Source organism: Telopea speciosissima, chromosome 9 (assembly GCF_018873765.1).
Source record: "Telopea speciosissima isolate NSW1024214 ecotype Mountain lineage chromosome 9, Tspe_v1, whole genome shotgun sequence".
In the NCBI taxonomy this organism is placed as follows: domain Eukaryota; kingdom Viridiplantae; phylum Streptophyta; class Magnoliopsida; order Proteales; family Proteaceae; genus Telopea; species Telopea speciosissima.
Window position 1 is genome coordinate 13,617,548 of NC_057924.1, and position 16,981 is coordinate 13,634,528.

Genomic DNA, 16,981 nt, shown 5'->3' on the forward strand with positions numbered 1-16,981 from the left:
TTGAGTTTGTAATTTTCATCACCCTAAATCGCTAGCCAGTACTACTCTGGACTATTTAGGAATTAATACTCCGGAGCCAATCTAACAGTTCTAAACTACCTAGTAAAAAGATTCTAATCCAAGACTCATGATTCTGTTTGATCACATCTCTTATTCTGAAGTCTAGACTCTAGAGAGCGAGTAGGAAAAGCGTTTTTCCCTGAAGATGCTTTCTACTTCTCGCGCCTTGAGATTGAAAAGCTATTCAGTTCCCACCATTCGAAGCAGAACGAAGATGGATTCGCCACCTAGAGCTGTTCTTTGTTCTTGTCCGACATCTCTTTCTTCTTCGCCTCCCCGAGAAGATTGCAAAGAAGGGGGTGATGATGGCGTTATTAGTCTGCAGGAGTGGCAGGGCTGGGGTACTTCGTCTCAGTTTCCTCTCTTGGTGAAGGAGATTGTAAAGGATATGATGGCTATGGAGAGAACCATGGATGGCCAGATGAGCTTTGGTGGCAATGGAGGGAAGCTTCAGGTATGTAATGAAATGGTGATAAGTAGCAACGGAAATGTTTATTCTCTTCTCATGTTGTTGTTGGTGTAGGGAAAAGTCGGTGAATGGAGAGCTTAATGAAGGAATTGGCTTACCTATGATGTTATTTTTCTTATTAGAGCTCGTATTTGTGTTTTCTTTGCTGGTTACTTCGTTCAATTCAGAAACAATCAACGAAATGTTACTTTTCTGATGCTTGCTTAGATTTTGTGAGACGCTAAGCTTGCTTGCTGCCTATTGGCTGACTCTATTGCCTGCTAGTTAGCGACAGTTTTCCATTAGTACGAATAGCTAGGCTTCGCTTGTTTATATTTGATAATATGCACCTATGTTCTATGCATGTGTTGCTATTGATGCTGTTGTTCATGTTATTTGAAATGCTTTTCGTGGCTAGTCTACATGGGTGATTGTTTAAATTATTATTGGGCCTTGATATTTATGTAGGCTTTGGAATGAGTGTTTTTGTAGATATTTGATTTCTTATGACTAATTTGAATTACTGGAACTAAAGAAAATCTGTACGTTGTTGATTTCCCCTTTAATCAGTCTGCTCTTTGTATTCATTTAGGAAAGGGGAAAATGGGTGAGGATAGGTGAATAGATTCTTAAATTTTGAAGGCTTTGATGAAATATCTGACATTTGTATATGTTCTCGAATGGGCTGCTTCCCTGTTGTCATGGAAGATTGATTGAAGTCTATTTTGCTGTATAGTACATGGATATTAAATTAATTGTTGAATTAGGATTTCAAGTTCCACCACATGTGATTCTTTTCCTGATCTGCGGCATCACTGTTTCTTATTTTACTGGAAACGGTAATTTTGATAACTAACTTGGTCTTGGAATATTATTTCTCATTTTTTAAGCTGGAGGAGTCTGCTAGTGATGTCTACCATGGTTAGGCTTCCCATAATGTGTGCACCAATTATTGCTGCACAGCCACACTCACTAGCCAACCCACTTAGGTTTTCATTTAACTCACCCCAAGTTATAGAGTCAAATGGTGGCAATCAAACATGATTACAGACCTGCCTGGATGAAAACCTAAAGATGATTTATTATTCTGTTTCTCTCTCAAAACAAGATGTTTGGAGTTGAGGAGGTGCAACTTTGGAGGTATGAAAAGCCAAGGGCCAAAAAGGAGATGGTTCAGGTATGAGAAAATACTTGTTAACTCATGTTTTATACAGTATATGGTCTTAGACAGAATTGAATGGCATAACTGGATGCATTTAAATGAGGTAAGGGTTTCTTGGGCTGGAGGGTGGACCTTGGCACAACGGCAAGGTTGCACTACTGCGACCTAGTGGTTGCAGGTTTGAGTTGGGAAACAGCCTCTCCACAAAGCGGGGGTAAGGTTGCATATAATATGACCCCATAGTAGTGGGAGCCTCGTGCACTGGGTAAGCCCTTTGTAGGGTTTCTTGGGCTGACGGAGCCTAGAGGAACATAAAAGTTGACTTAGTATGTAGCTCTATTAAGTGTATTAACCATGGGATAATAGCTATCATGCACTATGGGTTGCATAACTATGACCTTATTAAAGCTGCATTGGAGGATTGGTGCAATTCCAATTTTTTTTTTTACTGATATGAAATTATGAATAACCAATTGGGAATACTGGGTTGTCTGAGATTTATCCTCTTACTTTGGTCTCTATGGTTCGTACTTCCAGAAAATTCGGGCATACATCAGCAAGCCCCCGAAAGGGGGCACAAGAAGATTGAAGCATCTGCCAATTTAAAATTATGGAATGATGTGTTAGAATCAAAAGGTTTTAATATAAGTTGAACTAAAAACAATATATATGGGATGCAACTTGAGTAAAACTAGGACAGAAAATTAGAATGGTTGAGATGATGTTTAAGGGTGACAGTTGTTGTTTCCTTGGATCAATCATAAGTAGGGAGAGATTAAGGGGATGCTGCTTGTAGAACTAGAGCGTGGGGGATGAACGGGGAGGAATTTTTAGGATGTTGTATGTGTTGTTGTCAAGGCGTCACGTTGGCATCCACCTTGTTGACCCAAGGTGAGCAATCGCCTCAGTCTCAAGGTGTCCATATCCAGATGATGAAGAAAATACACATGTAATATGGAAAACAGACCTGGGATATGGAAAATTATGTGGAATATGGCAAATTTACATATTCCATGGCTCTTGCCTTGGGTGCCATGACGACTGTGGTTGGGTCCCACTAGAACTGAAGGGTATGTTTAATGAGAAATGGGTTAAAGATCAGTATTGCTGTATGACGTTGAATGTTTGGTTGTAGAAATGGTTTTGTGCCAAGACTGGGAACAATAGAATCATAAGCGAATAGATGTGAGGGAATCTAGGAGTAGCACCAAGAAGTGACAGGATTTTTTTTTTGTGGGGTGGGGGGGGGGGTTGAGATAGAGACAAATGAGATGGTTTGGTCATTTCTTCAAAGGCCATTGAATGTGGTAGTAACTAGTAAGGGTTATATGGTGCAACTTGGTACAAGGGAAAGGCTGAAAATAAACTTATCCAAAGTGTTGAGAGAAGGCATTAATACATACAGAATAACATCAACTATGGCTTTAAATAGAGTAGTATGGCTTTAAGAGTATTATTTGTTTCCGTGTTTATGGATTGGATTCAGTCAGTGTCACAGCATAATCAAAAGGAAGGAGTGACGCTTTGGTTACCGGTGAACATTTCCAAAGGCGCTGTTTCAAGAATTAGTGCAAAGATCTGCTTGATACAAAGGAAAGGCTAAAATAAACTTATTAAAATTGTTGAGAAAAGGCATTAATACATACAGAATAACGTCAACTATGGCTTTAAATAGAGGATTAAGGTAGGAGATTATTACGCTAGCTGGCCCCAAGTAGTTGGGATAAGGTCTTAGTGAGTGGAATGGAGTTAAATCAAGAACCTTTCTAATATAATTATGACACAGTAAATCATCAAGCATGACAATACTAATTGTAGTCCAAAATATAACCTTGGTGAATGGAGGCAGTGAGTGTAGGAGAGTTTACTTAGCCATCATCCTAACCATTCTATGTGGTTAGGTTCTTCGGGAAACCACCTCCCATGGGAAGGTGGTGGTAGTTGAGGTAGGAGAGTTTCTCGTTGATTATTCTTGATGCTTTGTTCTTCTGAAACCCTTTCCATGAGAGTCCAAATTGAAACTTTTCATCCCACTAACCTGATGGCTAACAGAAGTATTAATGATAAATGTAATCAGGAAGTCCAAAAAGCTTTTAAGCGATATCAAAAGTAATAATATCACGACATAGAGATATCAGAGTTTAATGTTATGGGCCTTTTGGCTTAGTTGTTGGCAAATGTGCATGATTGTCTCAGTAATTGCAGTAATGATGCCATTTGAAGGGGTACAATATGATAAGTAGTCATGGTAGACTTACTATAACTGTCTTAGTGACTCTACAATGTTCAGCTTGATTCATGGAGATCTGGTACTGGTCATGTTAAAGACTGCTACCATGGGTGATAGGAGTCATTTTTACCATGAGGGGGGGTGTCCTTGCTTAGTTGTAATTATTAGGCTATGAGTTGTAGTTTACTTTCCTTGTAATTAGACTTACTAGGGTTATTATCTACTTGAACCCAACCCTAACTCAAGCAAACACTACTAGCTAATAAGACTAGTAACAATATAACAAGGAAAGGGGGGAACTCTCCCTCACACTATACACTTAACAAAGGGTTATTGCTCCCATCCAAAGTATCATCAAAGCCAAGCCTAGTATTCCCGCTGGTACTCATGGTTCAGACTTCACCAGTCACTCGATCGTTGACGGTTGCAACTAAATCCGGCTGGAATCAATGGGGGTGAGGCGACTTGATGCTTGAAACCCTTGATCTATTGGATCTAAGATGGGGAGGGGGGGGGAATGACTGAATCGAAGTGGTTCTTGACTATGCTGAGTTTCTGTTTTATCGTGGCTAGGAAGATGACACTGTTCATTATTTTGCATACAAACCCTGATCTCAAAGAAATTACTGATAAGCTCCTCACTTGTTCAGTTTGTTTCTAATCCCTTTCTCTACTATTTAAAATTTTAGAAAGGCCACTATTTCAAGTTTTAATTACCATTTAACTCTTAATTCAGTATCTTGCCAAGAGGATGTTGAATTGTTCCAATGTTACAGAATTGCCCCTAATCACATTAACCTATGTTGCACTTTTATCTATCTTCTTTGTGAAGATTACTGCTTGCCTTCCTTGAGAAGGGCTTATGATTTTGTTATCTGTTATGATATTTTGGATTGCGGTTGATATTCTCTGTCGCTTATTCTGTTCATTGCTTTCTGGATTTATTCGACATGAAAATTTTTCTCTGCTATAGCTGATGATGATTGGTGTGTTCTCTTTGTGCTCACTAACATCTACAAATGCTATATATGTTCAAAACTGGTTATGTTGTTAATATCTGTTCTTGTTTTTCCAAGCTGGAGCTTTTTGATATATATATATATATATATGCACATTCTCCTGCTTGAGGGAGAGTTCCCCCTTTCCTTGTTATATTGTTACTACTTACTAGTCTTATTAGCTAGCAGTGTTTGGTTATAGTTGGTCTAGTGGAGTCGTGTTAGTGTTACATCTTTCTTTGTCTTTGGGTCTTTATGTAAAAAGAACTACCCAGTGCACGAGGCTCCCGCTACTGCAGGGTCTGGGAGGGGCAAATGTACCCAGCCTTACCCCCTGCTTCACAAGAGAGGCTGTTTAGAAGTTTTGAACCCGCAACCAATAGGTTGCAATAGTGCAACTTAACCGTTGCGCTAAGGCTTGCCCACTTCTTTGGTCTTTATGTAATAATTGGAATTAACTCCTTATAGGACTGTACCTTTAATGACAATATAAATCTTTAGCCTAGGCCATGATAGGATCATTCTGAATCCTACCGTGGCTCTAGGGGTTCTCTTCTCTCCATTGATGCTGTTTTCTCTTACTCTCTTTCGGTTCTTCTTCTTCTTCAGAGATTCTGTTTTATTTGATTGTTACAATGTGTACAACTAAGGATGCCATCATGCCCAACACCAAATGGCAACTTTGACAGATCTAGATAATTGTGCCTGCTTTTAGTGTTAGAGACTTGTATGTGGCAATTTGTTGAGTATATTTTGGTGCATTGAATGGATTCACATTATAGTTTTTTTTTTTTTATTTAAATTATATATTAGTTTCACAAGTTTTTTATTTTGCTCTTGAAAGACCAAAAAAAGAGTCTTTATTTTGTTACTCTCTGTCTATGATTTGTGCAAAAACCCTCTGATGTACTCGGTCATTTTCAGGGAGATTTCAAGCTTATAGAGGATAAAAAGCATAGGGCAACATACCAAGCTTTAGTTGATTCCGAAAAGAAACTTCAATTTTTTGCAGCTCGACAGATAGCATGTCGTTTACTTGGAAGTAGGGGTTACCTTTGTCAGAAGGTATTCATTCACTCTCATATGAAGAGATGGTAACTTCTTATGGGTTTGATTTTGTTTTTTAAGTTGTTTGCTGTTTTTTGATTTGTTTATATCAAGTCTAGAACAATCATGCACTGTTAGAATGAGATGCTCTTAGTAGTTCTTTCTTTTCCACTATATTTTTCATTTATATATTTTAGGGGGGTGGGTCTGGTTCTTTTGCAGTGCTGGCTTCCTCTGGAAGATTGTATGTGTTCAAAAATCACACCCTCCTCTCTATGGCATGGGATACGGTTATGGGTGTATATGCATCCAAAGGTTTGAACCTTGTTACCTTCTCATTTTTTTTCTTGTCCTATTCCGTGGTTTCTGATAAATTATATTCAAATTTATGCAGGATTTTCTGCGTCAAAATAATACTGGAAAATTGCTGTGGCAAGTATTTGGAGTTCATGCTGCAACATTATGCCTCTTTGGCATTGCTGAACATGAAGAAAACATGTGGAATACATTCAAGCTTGCAGGTCTGGAAAAACCTTAGCTATATGTTTTATTTTGCTTGCCAAAGTGAAATACGTCATGAAAGTAGGAATATAGTTGCATAGTTGTCAAGGCGTAGCCTTGGGTCAAGGCAACAGAATGCCTTGTTTGATGCAAGAAAGGCGACCACCTTGGATGTCTTGGTGTTGCCTAAGGGTCACCTTGGATGCCTTGGCATCACCTTGTGAAGTATACATTGCTTTATTTTTTTGATGAATATGCTTATATTAAATTCTATGCTTTGTTTATTATATGTTACTAGCATAATTATGTCATATTGTATTGATATGGCTTCTATCCATATAAACATAATTGTATATAATTATTGCTATATTACACATACTGCATGCCTAGGGTGCATAGTTGTCACGGCGTCACGGCGATCCAAGTCGGTGGAAGGGTGTCACGTCGATATATCGACATGTCGCCCGCCATGGCGTTGCCATGGCGAGCATGTCGACCATGTTTAATTTTTTATTTTCTGTATTTTTAATGTCATTTAGTATGCTATAATATATGTCCTATAACATCAAAAATCAACATGAAAGTGTACTACACTACTACTAATATACTATGCCACTATGGTTTAATTCATGAAAGTGTAACTAATATCCATTAGTGTATATGAAAGTATGAAAAATTGAAAATATAGATTAACCTGTCAAATAATTGAAAGCAATAGTAAAAATCAAATGATAGGCTAACTTTTCTGAAGCTTGATAGCAATAGTCTTTCTTGATGTGTGTGATTTGGAGCAAAGCATCTAAGCTATTAAATGGTTTAAAAAAAAATATTTAAATCTAACTTTTATATGTACAAATATCGACCGATATGCCAACATATCGTGGTATGGCGTCCATGGCGACGCCATGGAAGCCATATCGAACGATATATTTACATCCACCATGGCGTAGCTCGATATGCCACCTCTCCCAGCGCCAGGACGCCATGGCGGCGCCATGGCGACGCCATGACAACTATGCTAGGGTGCTTACGTAACGCCTATGTGGGCCCCTAGTCGCCTAGGCACCCCTCAAATGCTTTGGGTCGCCTGGTTGTCTTGACAACTATGTATAGTTGTTAGTAAAGTGTCTGGAAAATGATTCAAAGCGGGTGCATTTAGGCACTGCATGGACTTTCGAGCCTGTTGTTGAGCACAAGTCAGAAGTTCAACATATCGTCTTGTTGGTATTATCTTTCTGAGTCTTGTCAAATTCATCGAATGTTGGAGCTTTTCCATTTTCCTCCTTCAATTCCATTGTCATGTCCATTTTTTGGAATCTCTTACATTTTCTCATGGGCTAACCTACAATGTAGGCCAATTTTAGACGTTAATGTGGTTCGTTGAACATGCAAACTCCAAGGCGGATGCATATGCCGGAACATTCAGAGAAGGATCTTAAGTTATGCAATTGTTATTTCAATTGAAAAAGATCATAAGCTTTGAAAATCATACCAAACAATTAACTCATTGCGCAAATAGCGGAAAAGAACCATGGATTGGGGAGAGGAATTTTTGTTAGCCTGCAAATTCTACATATGAAACTAGATTAGTATCCAGTTGTATTGGTTTGATATTAAAATCACTAATTCACTACAAGACTTAAAGGTTCTAGTCCTTTTGCTTTTTCTACCTCTTTTTGGGTTTACTATACATGCTCTAAGAAGTAGGACCTATCTTGAGCAGTAATACTGTTGGATATGATGGATTCCACAATGTCACTATCTTCCTTTTTTTTTTTGCTGAAGGTCAGCAAATATATGTTAAATTAAAAAATTACAAAGAGTTTAACGTCCAGGCATACCCAGACGAATACAAAAAACAAAATAGGAAGAGACGTCCACCTTCGGCATTGCTAGTAGCCGACAAAACTCAACCTATCAACCAAAACAAATCGTAAAATTAATTTCTCCCCTAATATGTAAAGGAAACTCAGAAACAATATATTCTGTGCTACCACCACCTTTGCCAAATAATCTTCTCTGGGGTTCCCCTCTCTGAAACGATGAGAAATTTTCAATGTACTGTCCTCTAGGTATGAATTTAAGGCAAGCCAATGCTGTTTGAAACACCACAGGATTGTCTTTGACTGAATGGAGTAAATCACCGCCACCGAATCACATTCAAATTTCAAACTACACCTTTCTTAGACCTTAATCCTTTGCTCACTGAATTCCTGTAATCAGACCTTCAAACTCAGCAACAAAATTAGTGTCAATACCTATATAAAGGCTGAAAGATGACACTACCCAGCCCCTATCATCCCTTGTAACCCCTCCAGTTCTTGCTCTGCCTGGATTTCCAAGGGAACATACATCCATATTTAGTTTAAACCAACCCTCCAACGGCTTGCACCAATGCACCTCCCAAATAATCTGATTTGGCCTAGGAGACCATGGAATTTGTAGCTTCCTGGCAATCATTAAGTCAGCAATGTTTTTAATTGTGCTCTTAAAAGACACCGCCATCTCCTTGAGATCTTTTAAAACACCTCTAAATAAGATTGCAGGTGGTCTTCGAGTATCTTCATATCTTCTTTTATTACGCTCATTCCACGAATGAAAAGGGATCAGCACCACCCCTGCCCGCTAAGCATCAGATAGACTCACCATATGACCTTTCTATATCCACCATTGAATAGGATCCACATATGAGCATGGAGAAGGCCAAAGCAATCCAAAACAGTCCAAAAAACATTTTTCATATCATCACCGTGTAATTACACTTCAAGAAAAGGTGTGCAATAGTTTCATTCCCACCACGACATAAATCACTGATGCAGATCTGAAGACCTACATCCGTAGGAAGAAGAAGTCCAAGTAGTTGCTGTTTAGTTTTTATTTTCTGTTTCTAGTTTCCATACTTTTATTTTGATATCTTTTGTTTTAAATTGAACCGGTCCAATTTGGTCCAATTTTTTGTTCAATTTAAGTGATCTTGAGTTGTTTTAATTTTTAAATTGGGTCCATTTACTCTCCACGCATAAGAGAGGAAGTGTTTCTATTTATATTTTTTTAGGCAGCTAGGTGGACTTTCAGTCTCCTAGTCTGATTAGTATTCCTGGCCCTTAGGCCCTTTAAATAAAGCAATTTGTGGGGCTCCTTTTTACCTCACCGAATTTTAGAAAAAGAAAATTGAAGCTGCAGCTCTGCAACTTATCGTCCTCGCGAAGAAAATCTTGTGTGATCAAGGTTTGAAGGAATTGGTGTTTGATCTGATTGACACCTTGCAGTGGGAAGCCCGGGTCGGTCGTTTGGTTATCTTCTACATCCTCCATTACTGGTTTATTGCTTTGAAGTTTTGAAATCAAGATTACTATCAACAAGTCTGAAAAAGAAAACCTGCAACTAATCTTCTTCTCTTCTAGAAGATTTACATGTTACGTGTTTTTCGTGAGAATTCTGTCTATCCAAACCCAACCGTTGAAATCTATTCAAATGTTGTTTGAATGTTCTACATTCATGAACTCGATCCAAATTTGAGGTCTTTCTGACCAGCCGAACTCCATATTTTTGAGTTTTCCTATTTTACCCCTACTTCCACTTCTACTCTGTTTTGACCCTTTATAACTTGCTGCCGATTCTGATTTCCACCCTATTAGCTTGCTGAGATCATATTATTATACCTCTGAAATCAGTAAGTTAACTTCCTATATCAACCCTAATTCCCATTATACCCCCACTCCTAACCTAATTAGGAATCATCTTGAAAACCTATTTGTTGGTTTGTTAACCCTAGATTGAACCACCCTTTGATTAAAAGATTCTGTTTGGTTTCTGGTTTGAGTAATTCAAAACCAGCACTACATTAGTCACATCTTGAAGCCAAAGCAATTCCCCTAGAGGAAATTTCACCATCCACTGCAATCCTCCCATGGACTAGTCCCCATGCAAAGATAGAATGTCTAGGAAGTAAGAACTTTTCCCATAAAATTAAAGCCCAAGGAACTTTTGGATTCCTCTTCCTAACCTCATTCCAAGCTGACTTAACTGTGAATCGATTTTATGGGTGCAACTTCCAACATACTTCATCTTGAACCTGAAATAAAGGTATAGTAATATACCCTGCCCTGATAAATATGTTCATATACTCAGATGAAACCTGAGGAAAACTCAAAGTTGAACCTACCATAAAATCAGCCATCCATGCCCAAGCCAGACGCCTCAGCGATAGATTCATTACCTAACAATGGTCCTTCACTCCTTCCAAAAGTTAATTCTGTTCCCATCTCTCATTTTGACCAACCCAATCCCACTTTTTTAATTCCAGGCAGAATTGACGAAGTTTTGTAGGACTTCTTCAAAGAGTCATCAGCATTAGTATATTTGGCTCTAAAGAATCTACAAACAGGAGCATCTTCATGTTTTAGGAACCATCCCAATTTTCCAAGCAATGCTTTGTTAACATCACGAAGCTTTCTAATTCCCAAGCCACCCTCTGATGTTGGTTTGCAAGTCACTTCCCAGCTAACCACCAGACTTCCTAGCTTCTACATCGCCAGTCCATACAAAACTACGCATCCATCTCTCCATAATAGTCACCAAAGAAGCTGGTCACCAGTACACCGAAAAATTATGAACAGGTATACTCAATATTACTGACCTCACCAACTCCACCCGACCTGCTAAAGAGAATAATTTCCCTTTCCATCCTGATAATCTTTTCTTAAACTTATCCACCAAAGGAAGCATGACATCTTTACACACCCGCCCTTTAAAAATTTCCACAACCAAGTAACGTGTAGGAAACTTTCAAATAGGAATGTTTAGCAGCTCCGATATTTGATGTTTCCTGGAAGGACTGATCTTCCAACAGAATAACTTGCTCTCTTCAAGGCTTATTTGCTGTCCCGATTAATTTTGATACTTCATAAGAAAGTCCTTCAGATTGTGAACGTACCTGTTGAATCCATTCATAAACACAAAAAATATTGTCAGCAAATAAAATGTGTCCAGGGGTAGTTACCCCCTTTGGACCAAGCAAGGGTTTGATTTTGTTTTCTTCTAGTAGCTTCTTATGACCCTTACACAACACTTCCTCTCCCAAAATAAAAAGGATTGGAGATAGTGGATCCCCTTATCATGGCCCTCTCTCTACACCAAAAAACCCCACAGGTCCCCCATTCAAAAGGACCGAGATCTGGGTTGAAAGAAATAGTTGATGAACCCAAGCTATCCACTTGTCACCAAACCCAAACCTTCTCAAGGCATCGAAATAGTAAAGTTCCCTTTATTTTCACCTAGGTTTGATACTGATAATTGTGTGGAAGCTTGAATATTGTGTTTGTCATCACAATAGAGAAAATACTACAATAGAGCAGAAGAAACAAACACAAGATACAAATGTAAAATGGCTACAATGGGTTAAGATGATCAAAACTAATGTCCTCTAAACAAGGACAATTAGTAAGACAACTAGATCGGGCACAACAGACAACAAAGAGGCAAGAAAGACAACATTTTACCTGTGAGCAATTTTCATTTTAACTCCGGAGAAATTCCCTTCCGAAGAGCAACTCTGTGCCCTTACATTGTGGGGGTCTGCATCATGAAACAACCAGGAACTAGGCTTACTGCTACCTTTACAGGATCTCTCCCAAAAAAACAAATGAATTATTAGAGGATAAGGAGACGAAAATGGATTTTATTAGAAGATAAGTCCACATGGCCCTTATGAGCTGGGCCACCTGATCACAAGCCCTTCAGTATCTACAGATGCAGTCCTGAAACAATGCAAGTCACTTACTTTAAATACCATAACTCGACGAGACTGGGTTGAGATTTCGACCAGGTCTCAGCTGGTTTCGTGTGTGAAGAAACCCCCTCCCCCCCCAAAAAAAAAAGAAGCTCCTATTTGCTCTTTCTTTTGACCAAATCTTACCCAAACAAGCTTGGAACAAGAGGATTTGTTGTAACAAACAATGATAGATGTATGATTTATGAAGTGGTTTGTAATTTGATGTCTTTTCATTCCTATTTCTTATTTAAGTTTTACTTGAAATATATGTGTTCTAATACTAAAGATTGTGTGAAATAGGCTATATCATTGCATATATACTGCACACTACCAACCTAGGGCCTGAAGTCAAACTACCATTTTGGGTGTGATTTTAAAAATCTAAGGGTTCCACTATGTCTATAGGGGGGCCATAAATAGGCTGTCCTGCAAGTTTCATGCCCTAATTAGGTCATATGGCCCCAAAACAAAGTTCAAAACTAAAAGAAAAACACAGTTACTGTTGAAATCTCGGATTTCGGGCCTGACCGAAACCATGCCTGAAACCGAGACCTCAAACCTTGGGCTATATCTGAGGAACTATACAACAAGGTATGCCATACACGACCAACCTAGAGTACGAAACCAAACTAGTATTTTGGGTGTGTTTTTTAACAATCTAAAGGTCCATTATTGTAATTAGGTTCTCCCTGAAGTTTTGGGCCAAACTATACTAAAATGGTCAAACGAAACCAATCACCGAAACATGTAGGGTTTAAACCAAGTTTCGGTTGAAACCTGAAATATTTCAGTTTTGACCTTTGTCGAAACCAACTGCTAGACAGAACCGGAACTAGCGATGAGTGTCCTTGATTGCAGGTGAGAGAACAGGACTCCAATCGATCTGAAATTTGAGGTGTCAATCCCAACTCCTAAACCTCTTGAATCCAACTAAAGATCACCCAAGAGAACAATTGGGGAACTAATATGAAAGTACTGAAATCGTATCTGATGGAAGTTTCCAGAATTGATCTGAACTTGACTATAGAACTCCAGCCCACGCAAGGTATTAACCCCAAACTTTGCAGGGTTAGTCGACGCACAAAATTTCAGGCAGAAAAGAGATTAATTGAAAGAGTTCGATCTAAATCTGATGGACTGTAGGTACCGCCCAGACTGGAGAAAAATCAGGAAGAAACCAAGGTAACTCAACCATAAAAGAAAAGGACAAGAAGAAGAACAGTAACAGGAAAGAAGGAGTAAATAGCAGAAACAAGATGTAAGGAAGAGATCAGAACTGGGAAGGAGAAGAGTTGAATTGAAAAGGGAGAGTGAGAGAGAGGAAAGAGAAGGCAGTGCAGTTGGCCGACAGGCTCACAACTTAGCAACAGAAACACACAAATTCTTACACATATATGCACTCAAAGACTGAACTATCCGTAGTCGTAATCTGAAAACAGAATTTGAAACTGACTTGAACTCAATCTCTTCCTCTATTGAAAGCTAAGCATGCATATAATATTATTAAGTATGAAATTACAAAAATAACCCCAAACAAAGAAATAAAATTCCCTAGCTACCACTATGGAATTGAAACCCTAGTTTAGGCCTCGTTCTCCTTCGCTTCGCTTCCATACTGGTTCATATCGATCCAACCAAGCTAGTGCTAACTGCATCACAAGCTCTCTTACCAAATTAGAAACAACTCAAAATAGAAACACTATATAGACTCACGCTAGCCTAAACCTAGAAAACAGAAAATAGAAATTCCTAGTAACTACTTAGAATGAAATAGAAACTAACCTAGGACTAAAATCCCATATAGGACTGACAATCCCATGATGTAGATTGAAGCATGAAGACCGAAAGAAAAAAAAAAAAATTTGCTGTTCACGTGAACAATACCTCATAACAGTGTTCACATGAAAAGTGATTTGGGGGCTGATATGGACTGCTGGCTTAGGGAGTTGATTTTTGGTGTTTTTTTATTATTACACTTATTTAGTCCTAATTGGGAATCCTAGTTCTTTTAGGAATCCTAGTTAGAGTCTAGTTTCTATTTTATAGGTTTTATTAATTAGTTTCTTACTTAGATTAGGATTGGGTTTGTTTTATTATAAATTCATGTATGTGGCTGAACAGAAAAGAGACAGATTAAAGAAAAAGATCTATTGATGAAGCTGTGAGATGCGGCAGCGGTGAGATACCGTGGGTGAGAAGCCCTGGGTGAGAGGATGATGGGGACTGAGATAGCCTGGCTGAGATAGCTGATCCTATCCCCTCTTCTATATCCCTTTCTTCTTCTTCTTATCTTTTATGTTCTTCCTCATATGTAACAAAAAAATAGCAATAAAAAAATCCAGTTTCAGTTATTTGCTCGTTCTTTTATTTTATTGATCCTGCTGCAATCGATCTCCCACTGGTTTCCCTGGTTCGAGGTCGACTCTTGCATTATCCCACCATATGGTTCATTTAACAGCAAACCCAAGTATGCTTAGTCCATGACCCATGATCAAGTGCAGTCAACCAGAATTGCAGCCTTTGCCTACATCATTCTCACTTCTTCATACACACACAAAAATGCACATTTAATATCATATTATTTGAGAGTGCATTCACATTTAGTATTATTGTTTACTATTTCAAAGGTACACTATGGCCCTTTCCTGATTGGAAGCTGATGTTGTTCCAGGAAAAAGCATGGTCTGGTGCCTTTATCCTAATTCAAACCTGTCAACCAAGTCAGTTCAGGATGCCTTTCAGGGATCTTTGGCTAGTTTAAAAGCTCAGCAACCGATGGTAATTTGTAGTTTAAAAGATCTTCAACCGATGGTATTTTTTTTTTAATTGTGCTGGCTCTCATTATATATTTATGTTCTCTGATCTAATATTTTAATCTCCATGTTTCTGATGAAAAGTCATGGTGAGGGTACTATTTTTTACACACACCCACACCTGCAGGGTTGGGGGTGCATTCATGCATTCACTCACAAGGGGCATAAATTATCTGAGGCTGTGTTTGGTTGGTTTCCAACAGGCTGTGGGAAGAAAGAGTTCCATGTGCAATTTCAGTTGCTTCGCCGAAGTAAAAGGTTTAAAATTTAAAAATTTTGAGATGCCCAATTCTTATTGGTTCACATATTAAAAGGAAATAAAAATGATGATAAAAGTTGGTGAACAAAATAATGGAGGGCTACCCATGGGACTCCTCCCCCCCCCCCCCCATAAAATTTGATCTTCTATATATATATTTTGAGAGAGGGTTATCTGAGCAAGCGACTCCGCCAGTGTTTGCTAATGGTCCCAAGCCCGGAGAAAGGAAGAGGGTTGGTGTGTCAGGTCGGCAGCCGGCAGCAGAAAAAAAAAACCGAGCCAAACCTTTTTACATGTAGCCAACCCCATTTAGTTGGGATAAGGCTGAGTTGTTGTTGTTGGTTATCTGAGCAAGCGGCATAGGGAGTGCACCAATGAGGAGCAACGAAACAGTTTCGTACATATGGGCAAAGAGGTCATTTGATATGAGAGAGAGAGAGAGAGAGGGGGGTTCAGCTCAGATGACCTTTTCCAATATATTTTATAGGATATAAAGTAGGACAGATTTTGAAGAGATGAGTTGTGCCCTTCCCCACCCTCCATCCCTAGTCTCACTCCTTAATGTACATATATTATTAGAATACTATATGATTTATGGGAAAAGGCTGGGCACACCGCCCGCATACTGCAAGCTAGCGCCCTCTCTCTCTCTCTCTCTCTCTTTGAATGACCCCCTTGCCCCTCTTGTATGATGCCCCATCCCGCACCCCCCCATTGGTGCCGCCCACTAACTTACCACACGCAGGTGGTGTGCCTTTCCCTCTCCCATGATTTATTAAACTATAATATTAGAATAATATATGATTTATTATAGTGTTTAATTATGTAGTGAAAATTATAGTTTATTGGAATTGGTTATGGTGTGTGATGATACTACTCACTATAGACTACGTTCTCATACTATGTGATGTATTAATACTAGTCTCCTAACAAAGAAGCCAATTTATCACAACATTTTATAGATTGTTCAGAAACTAGACTGTGATCGGACTACTTGGAATGCCAGGCCTGAATGGTCCATGTCACCAATTGTAGACCATAATGGTTGACACCCAATCCAAGTGTCCATTTTTTGAAACATTGTCTTTCATGTGGTAAAACAATGATGGTAGAGTTTGATGACTAGGGTGGAATTATAATTTTTTTTCTCCCTTATCTCCTGTATAGTTTATAGTATCACCCCCTCCCCTATAAAAGCAAATCCTGGCTTCTCCCCGTGGCTGCCACCTGTCATTTTCATTAGTTTTGTGAGGACAACCAAACATTAACAAAATTTTGAGAAAGTATTTTCTTTTTTGGGAAAACAATCAAATGTAGTGATAAGGAAGATGGTGTAGAATTAATCTCTACTGGTATCTTCCCTTGATACTTCCAGATAGTTATTTTTAAGTAATTTCTAGGGTACTGTCATCTTAGGATTTGGTATCTTCCATAGTTCCGCTATTATTGCCACACTATAAGAAGTAATTATTAGGGTCCTGTCAGCTCAGGATTTGGTGTTTGTAATTACATTTTGCAGGTCCACGAAAGCCCAAGGTAGTGAGTGTGGTAAAAGTTTGAACAGAAAAATAATGATTGGGGGCTGGGACTAATTAATCTTATATTGCAACAACAATGTATATTCAAGAGTATACCTTCATGTGCATGGAAATTTCTTATGTTTCTTTTGAGTCTTCTTTGAAATCTCTTA

The 16,981-nt window shown here is 38.6% G+C and overlaps 1 protein-coding gene across 1 annotated transcript in view; it reads left to right on the plus strand.

Annotated features, from left to right (window-relative positions):
- The first annotated feature begins 192 nt into the window (after positions 1-192).
- Positions 193-16,981, plus strand: part of LOC122640059 — a 34,616-nt gene continuing 17,827 nt past the window's right edge. The window contains exons 1-5 of the mRNA XM_043833172.1: positions 193-514; positions 5,823-5,963; positions 6,168-6,260; positions 6,340-6,466; positions 14,891-14,997. Of these exons, the coding sequence (XP_043689107.1) occupies positions 206-514; positions 5,823-5,963; positions 6,168-6,260; positions 6,340-6,466; positions 14,891-14,997 (777 nt within the window). The 5' untranslated portion in view covers positions 193-205. The remainder of the gene's footprint in view (positions 515-5,822; positions 5,964-6,167; positions 6,261-6,339; positions 6,467-14,890; positions 14,998-16,981) is intronic.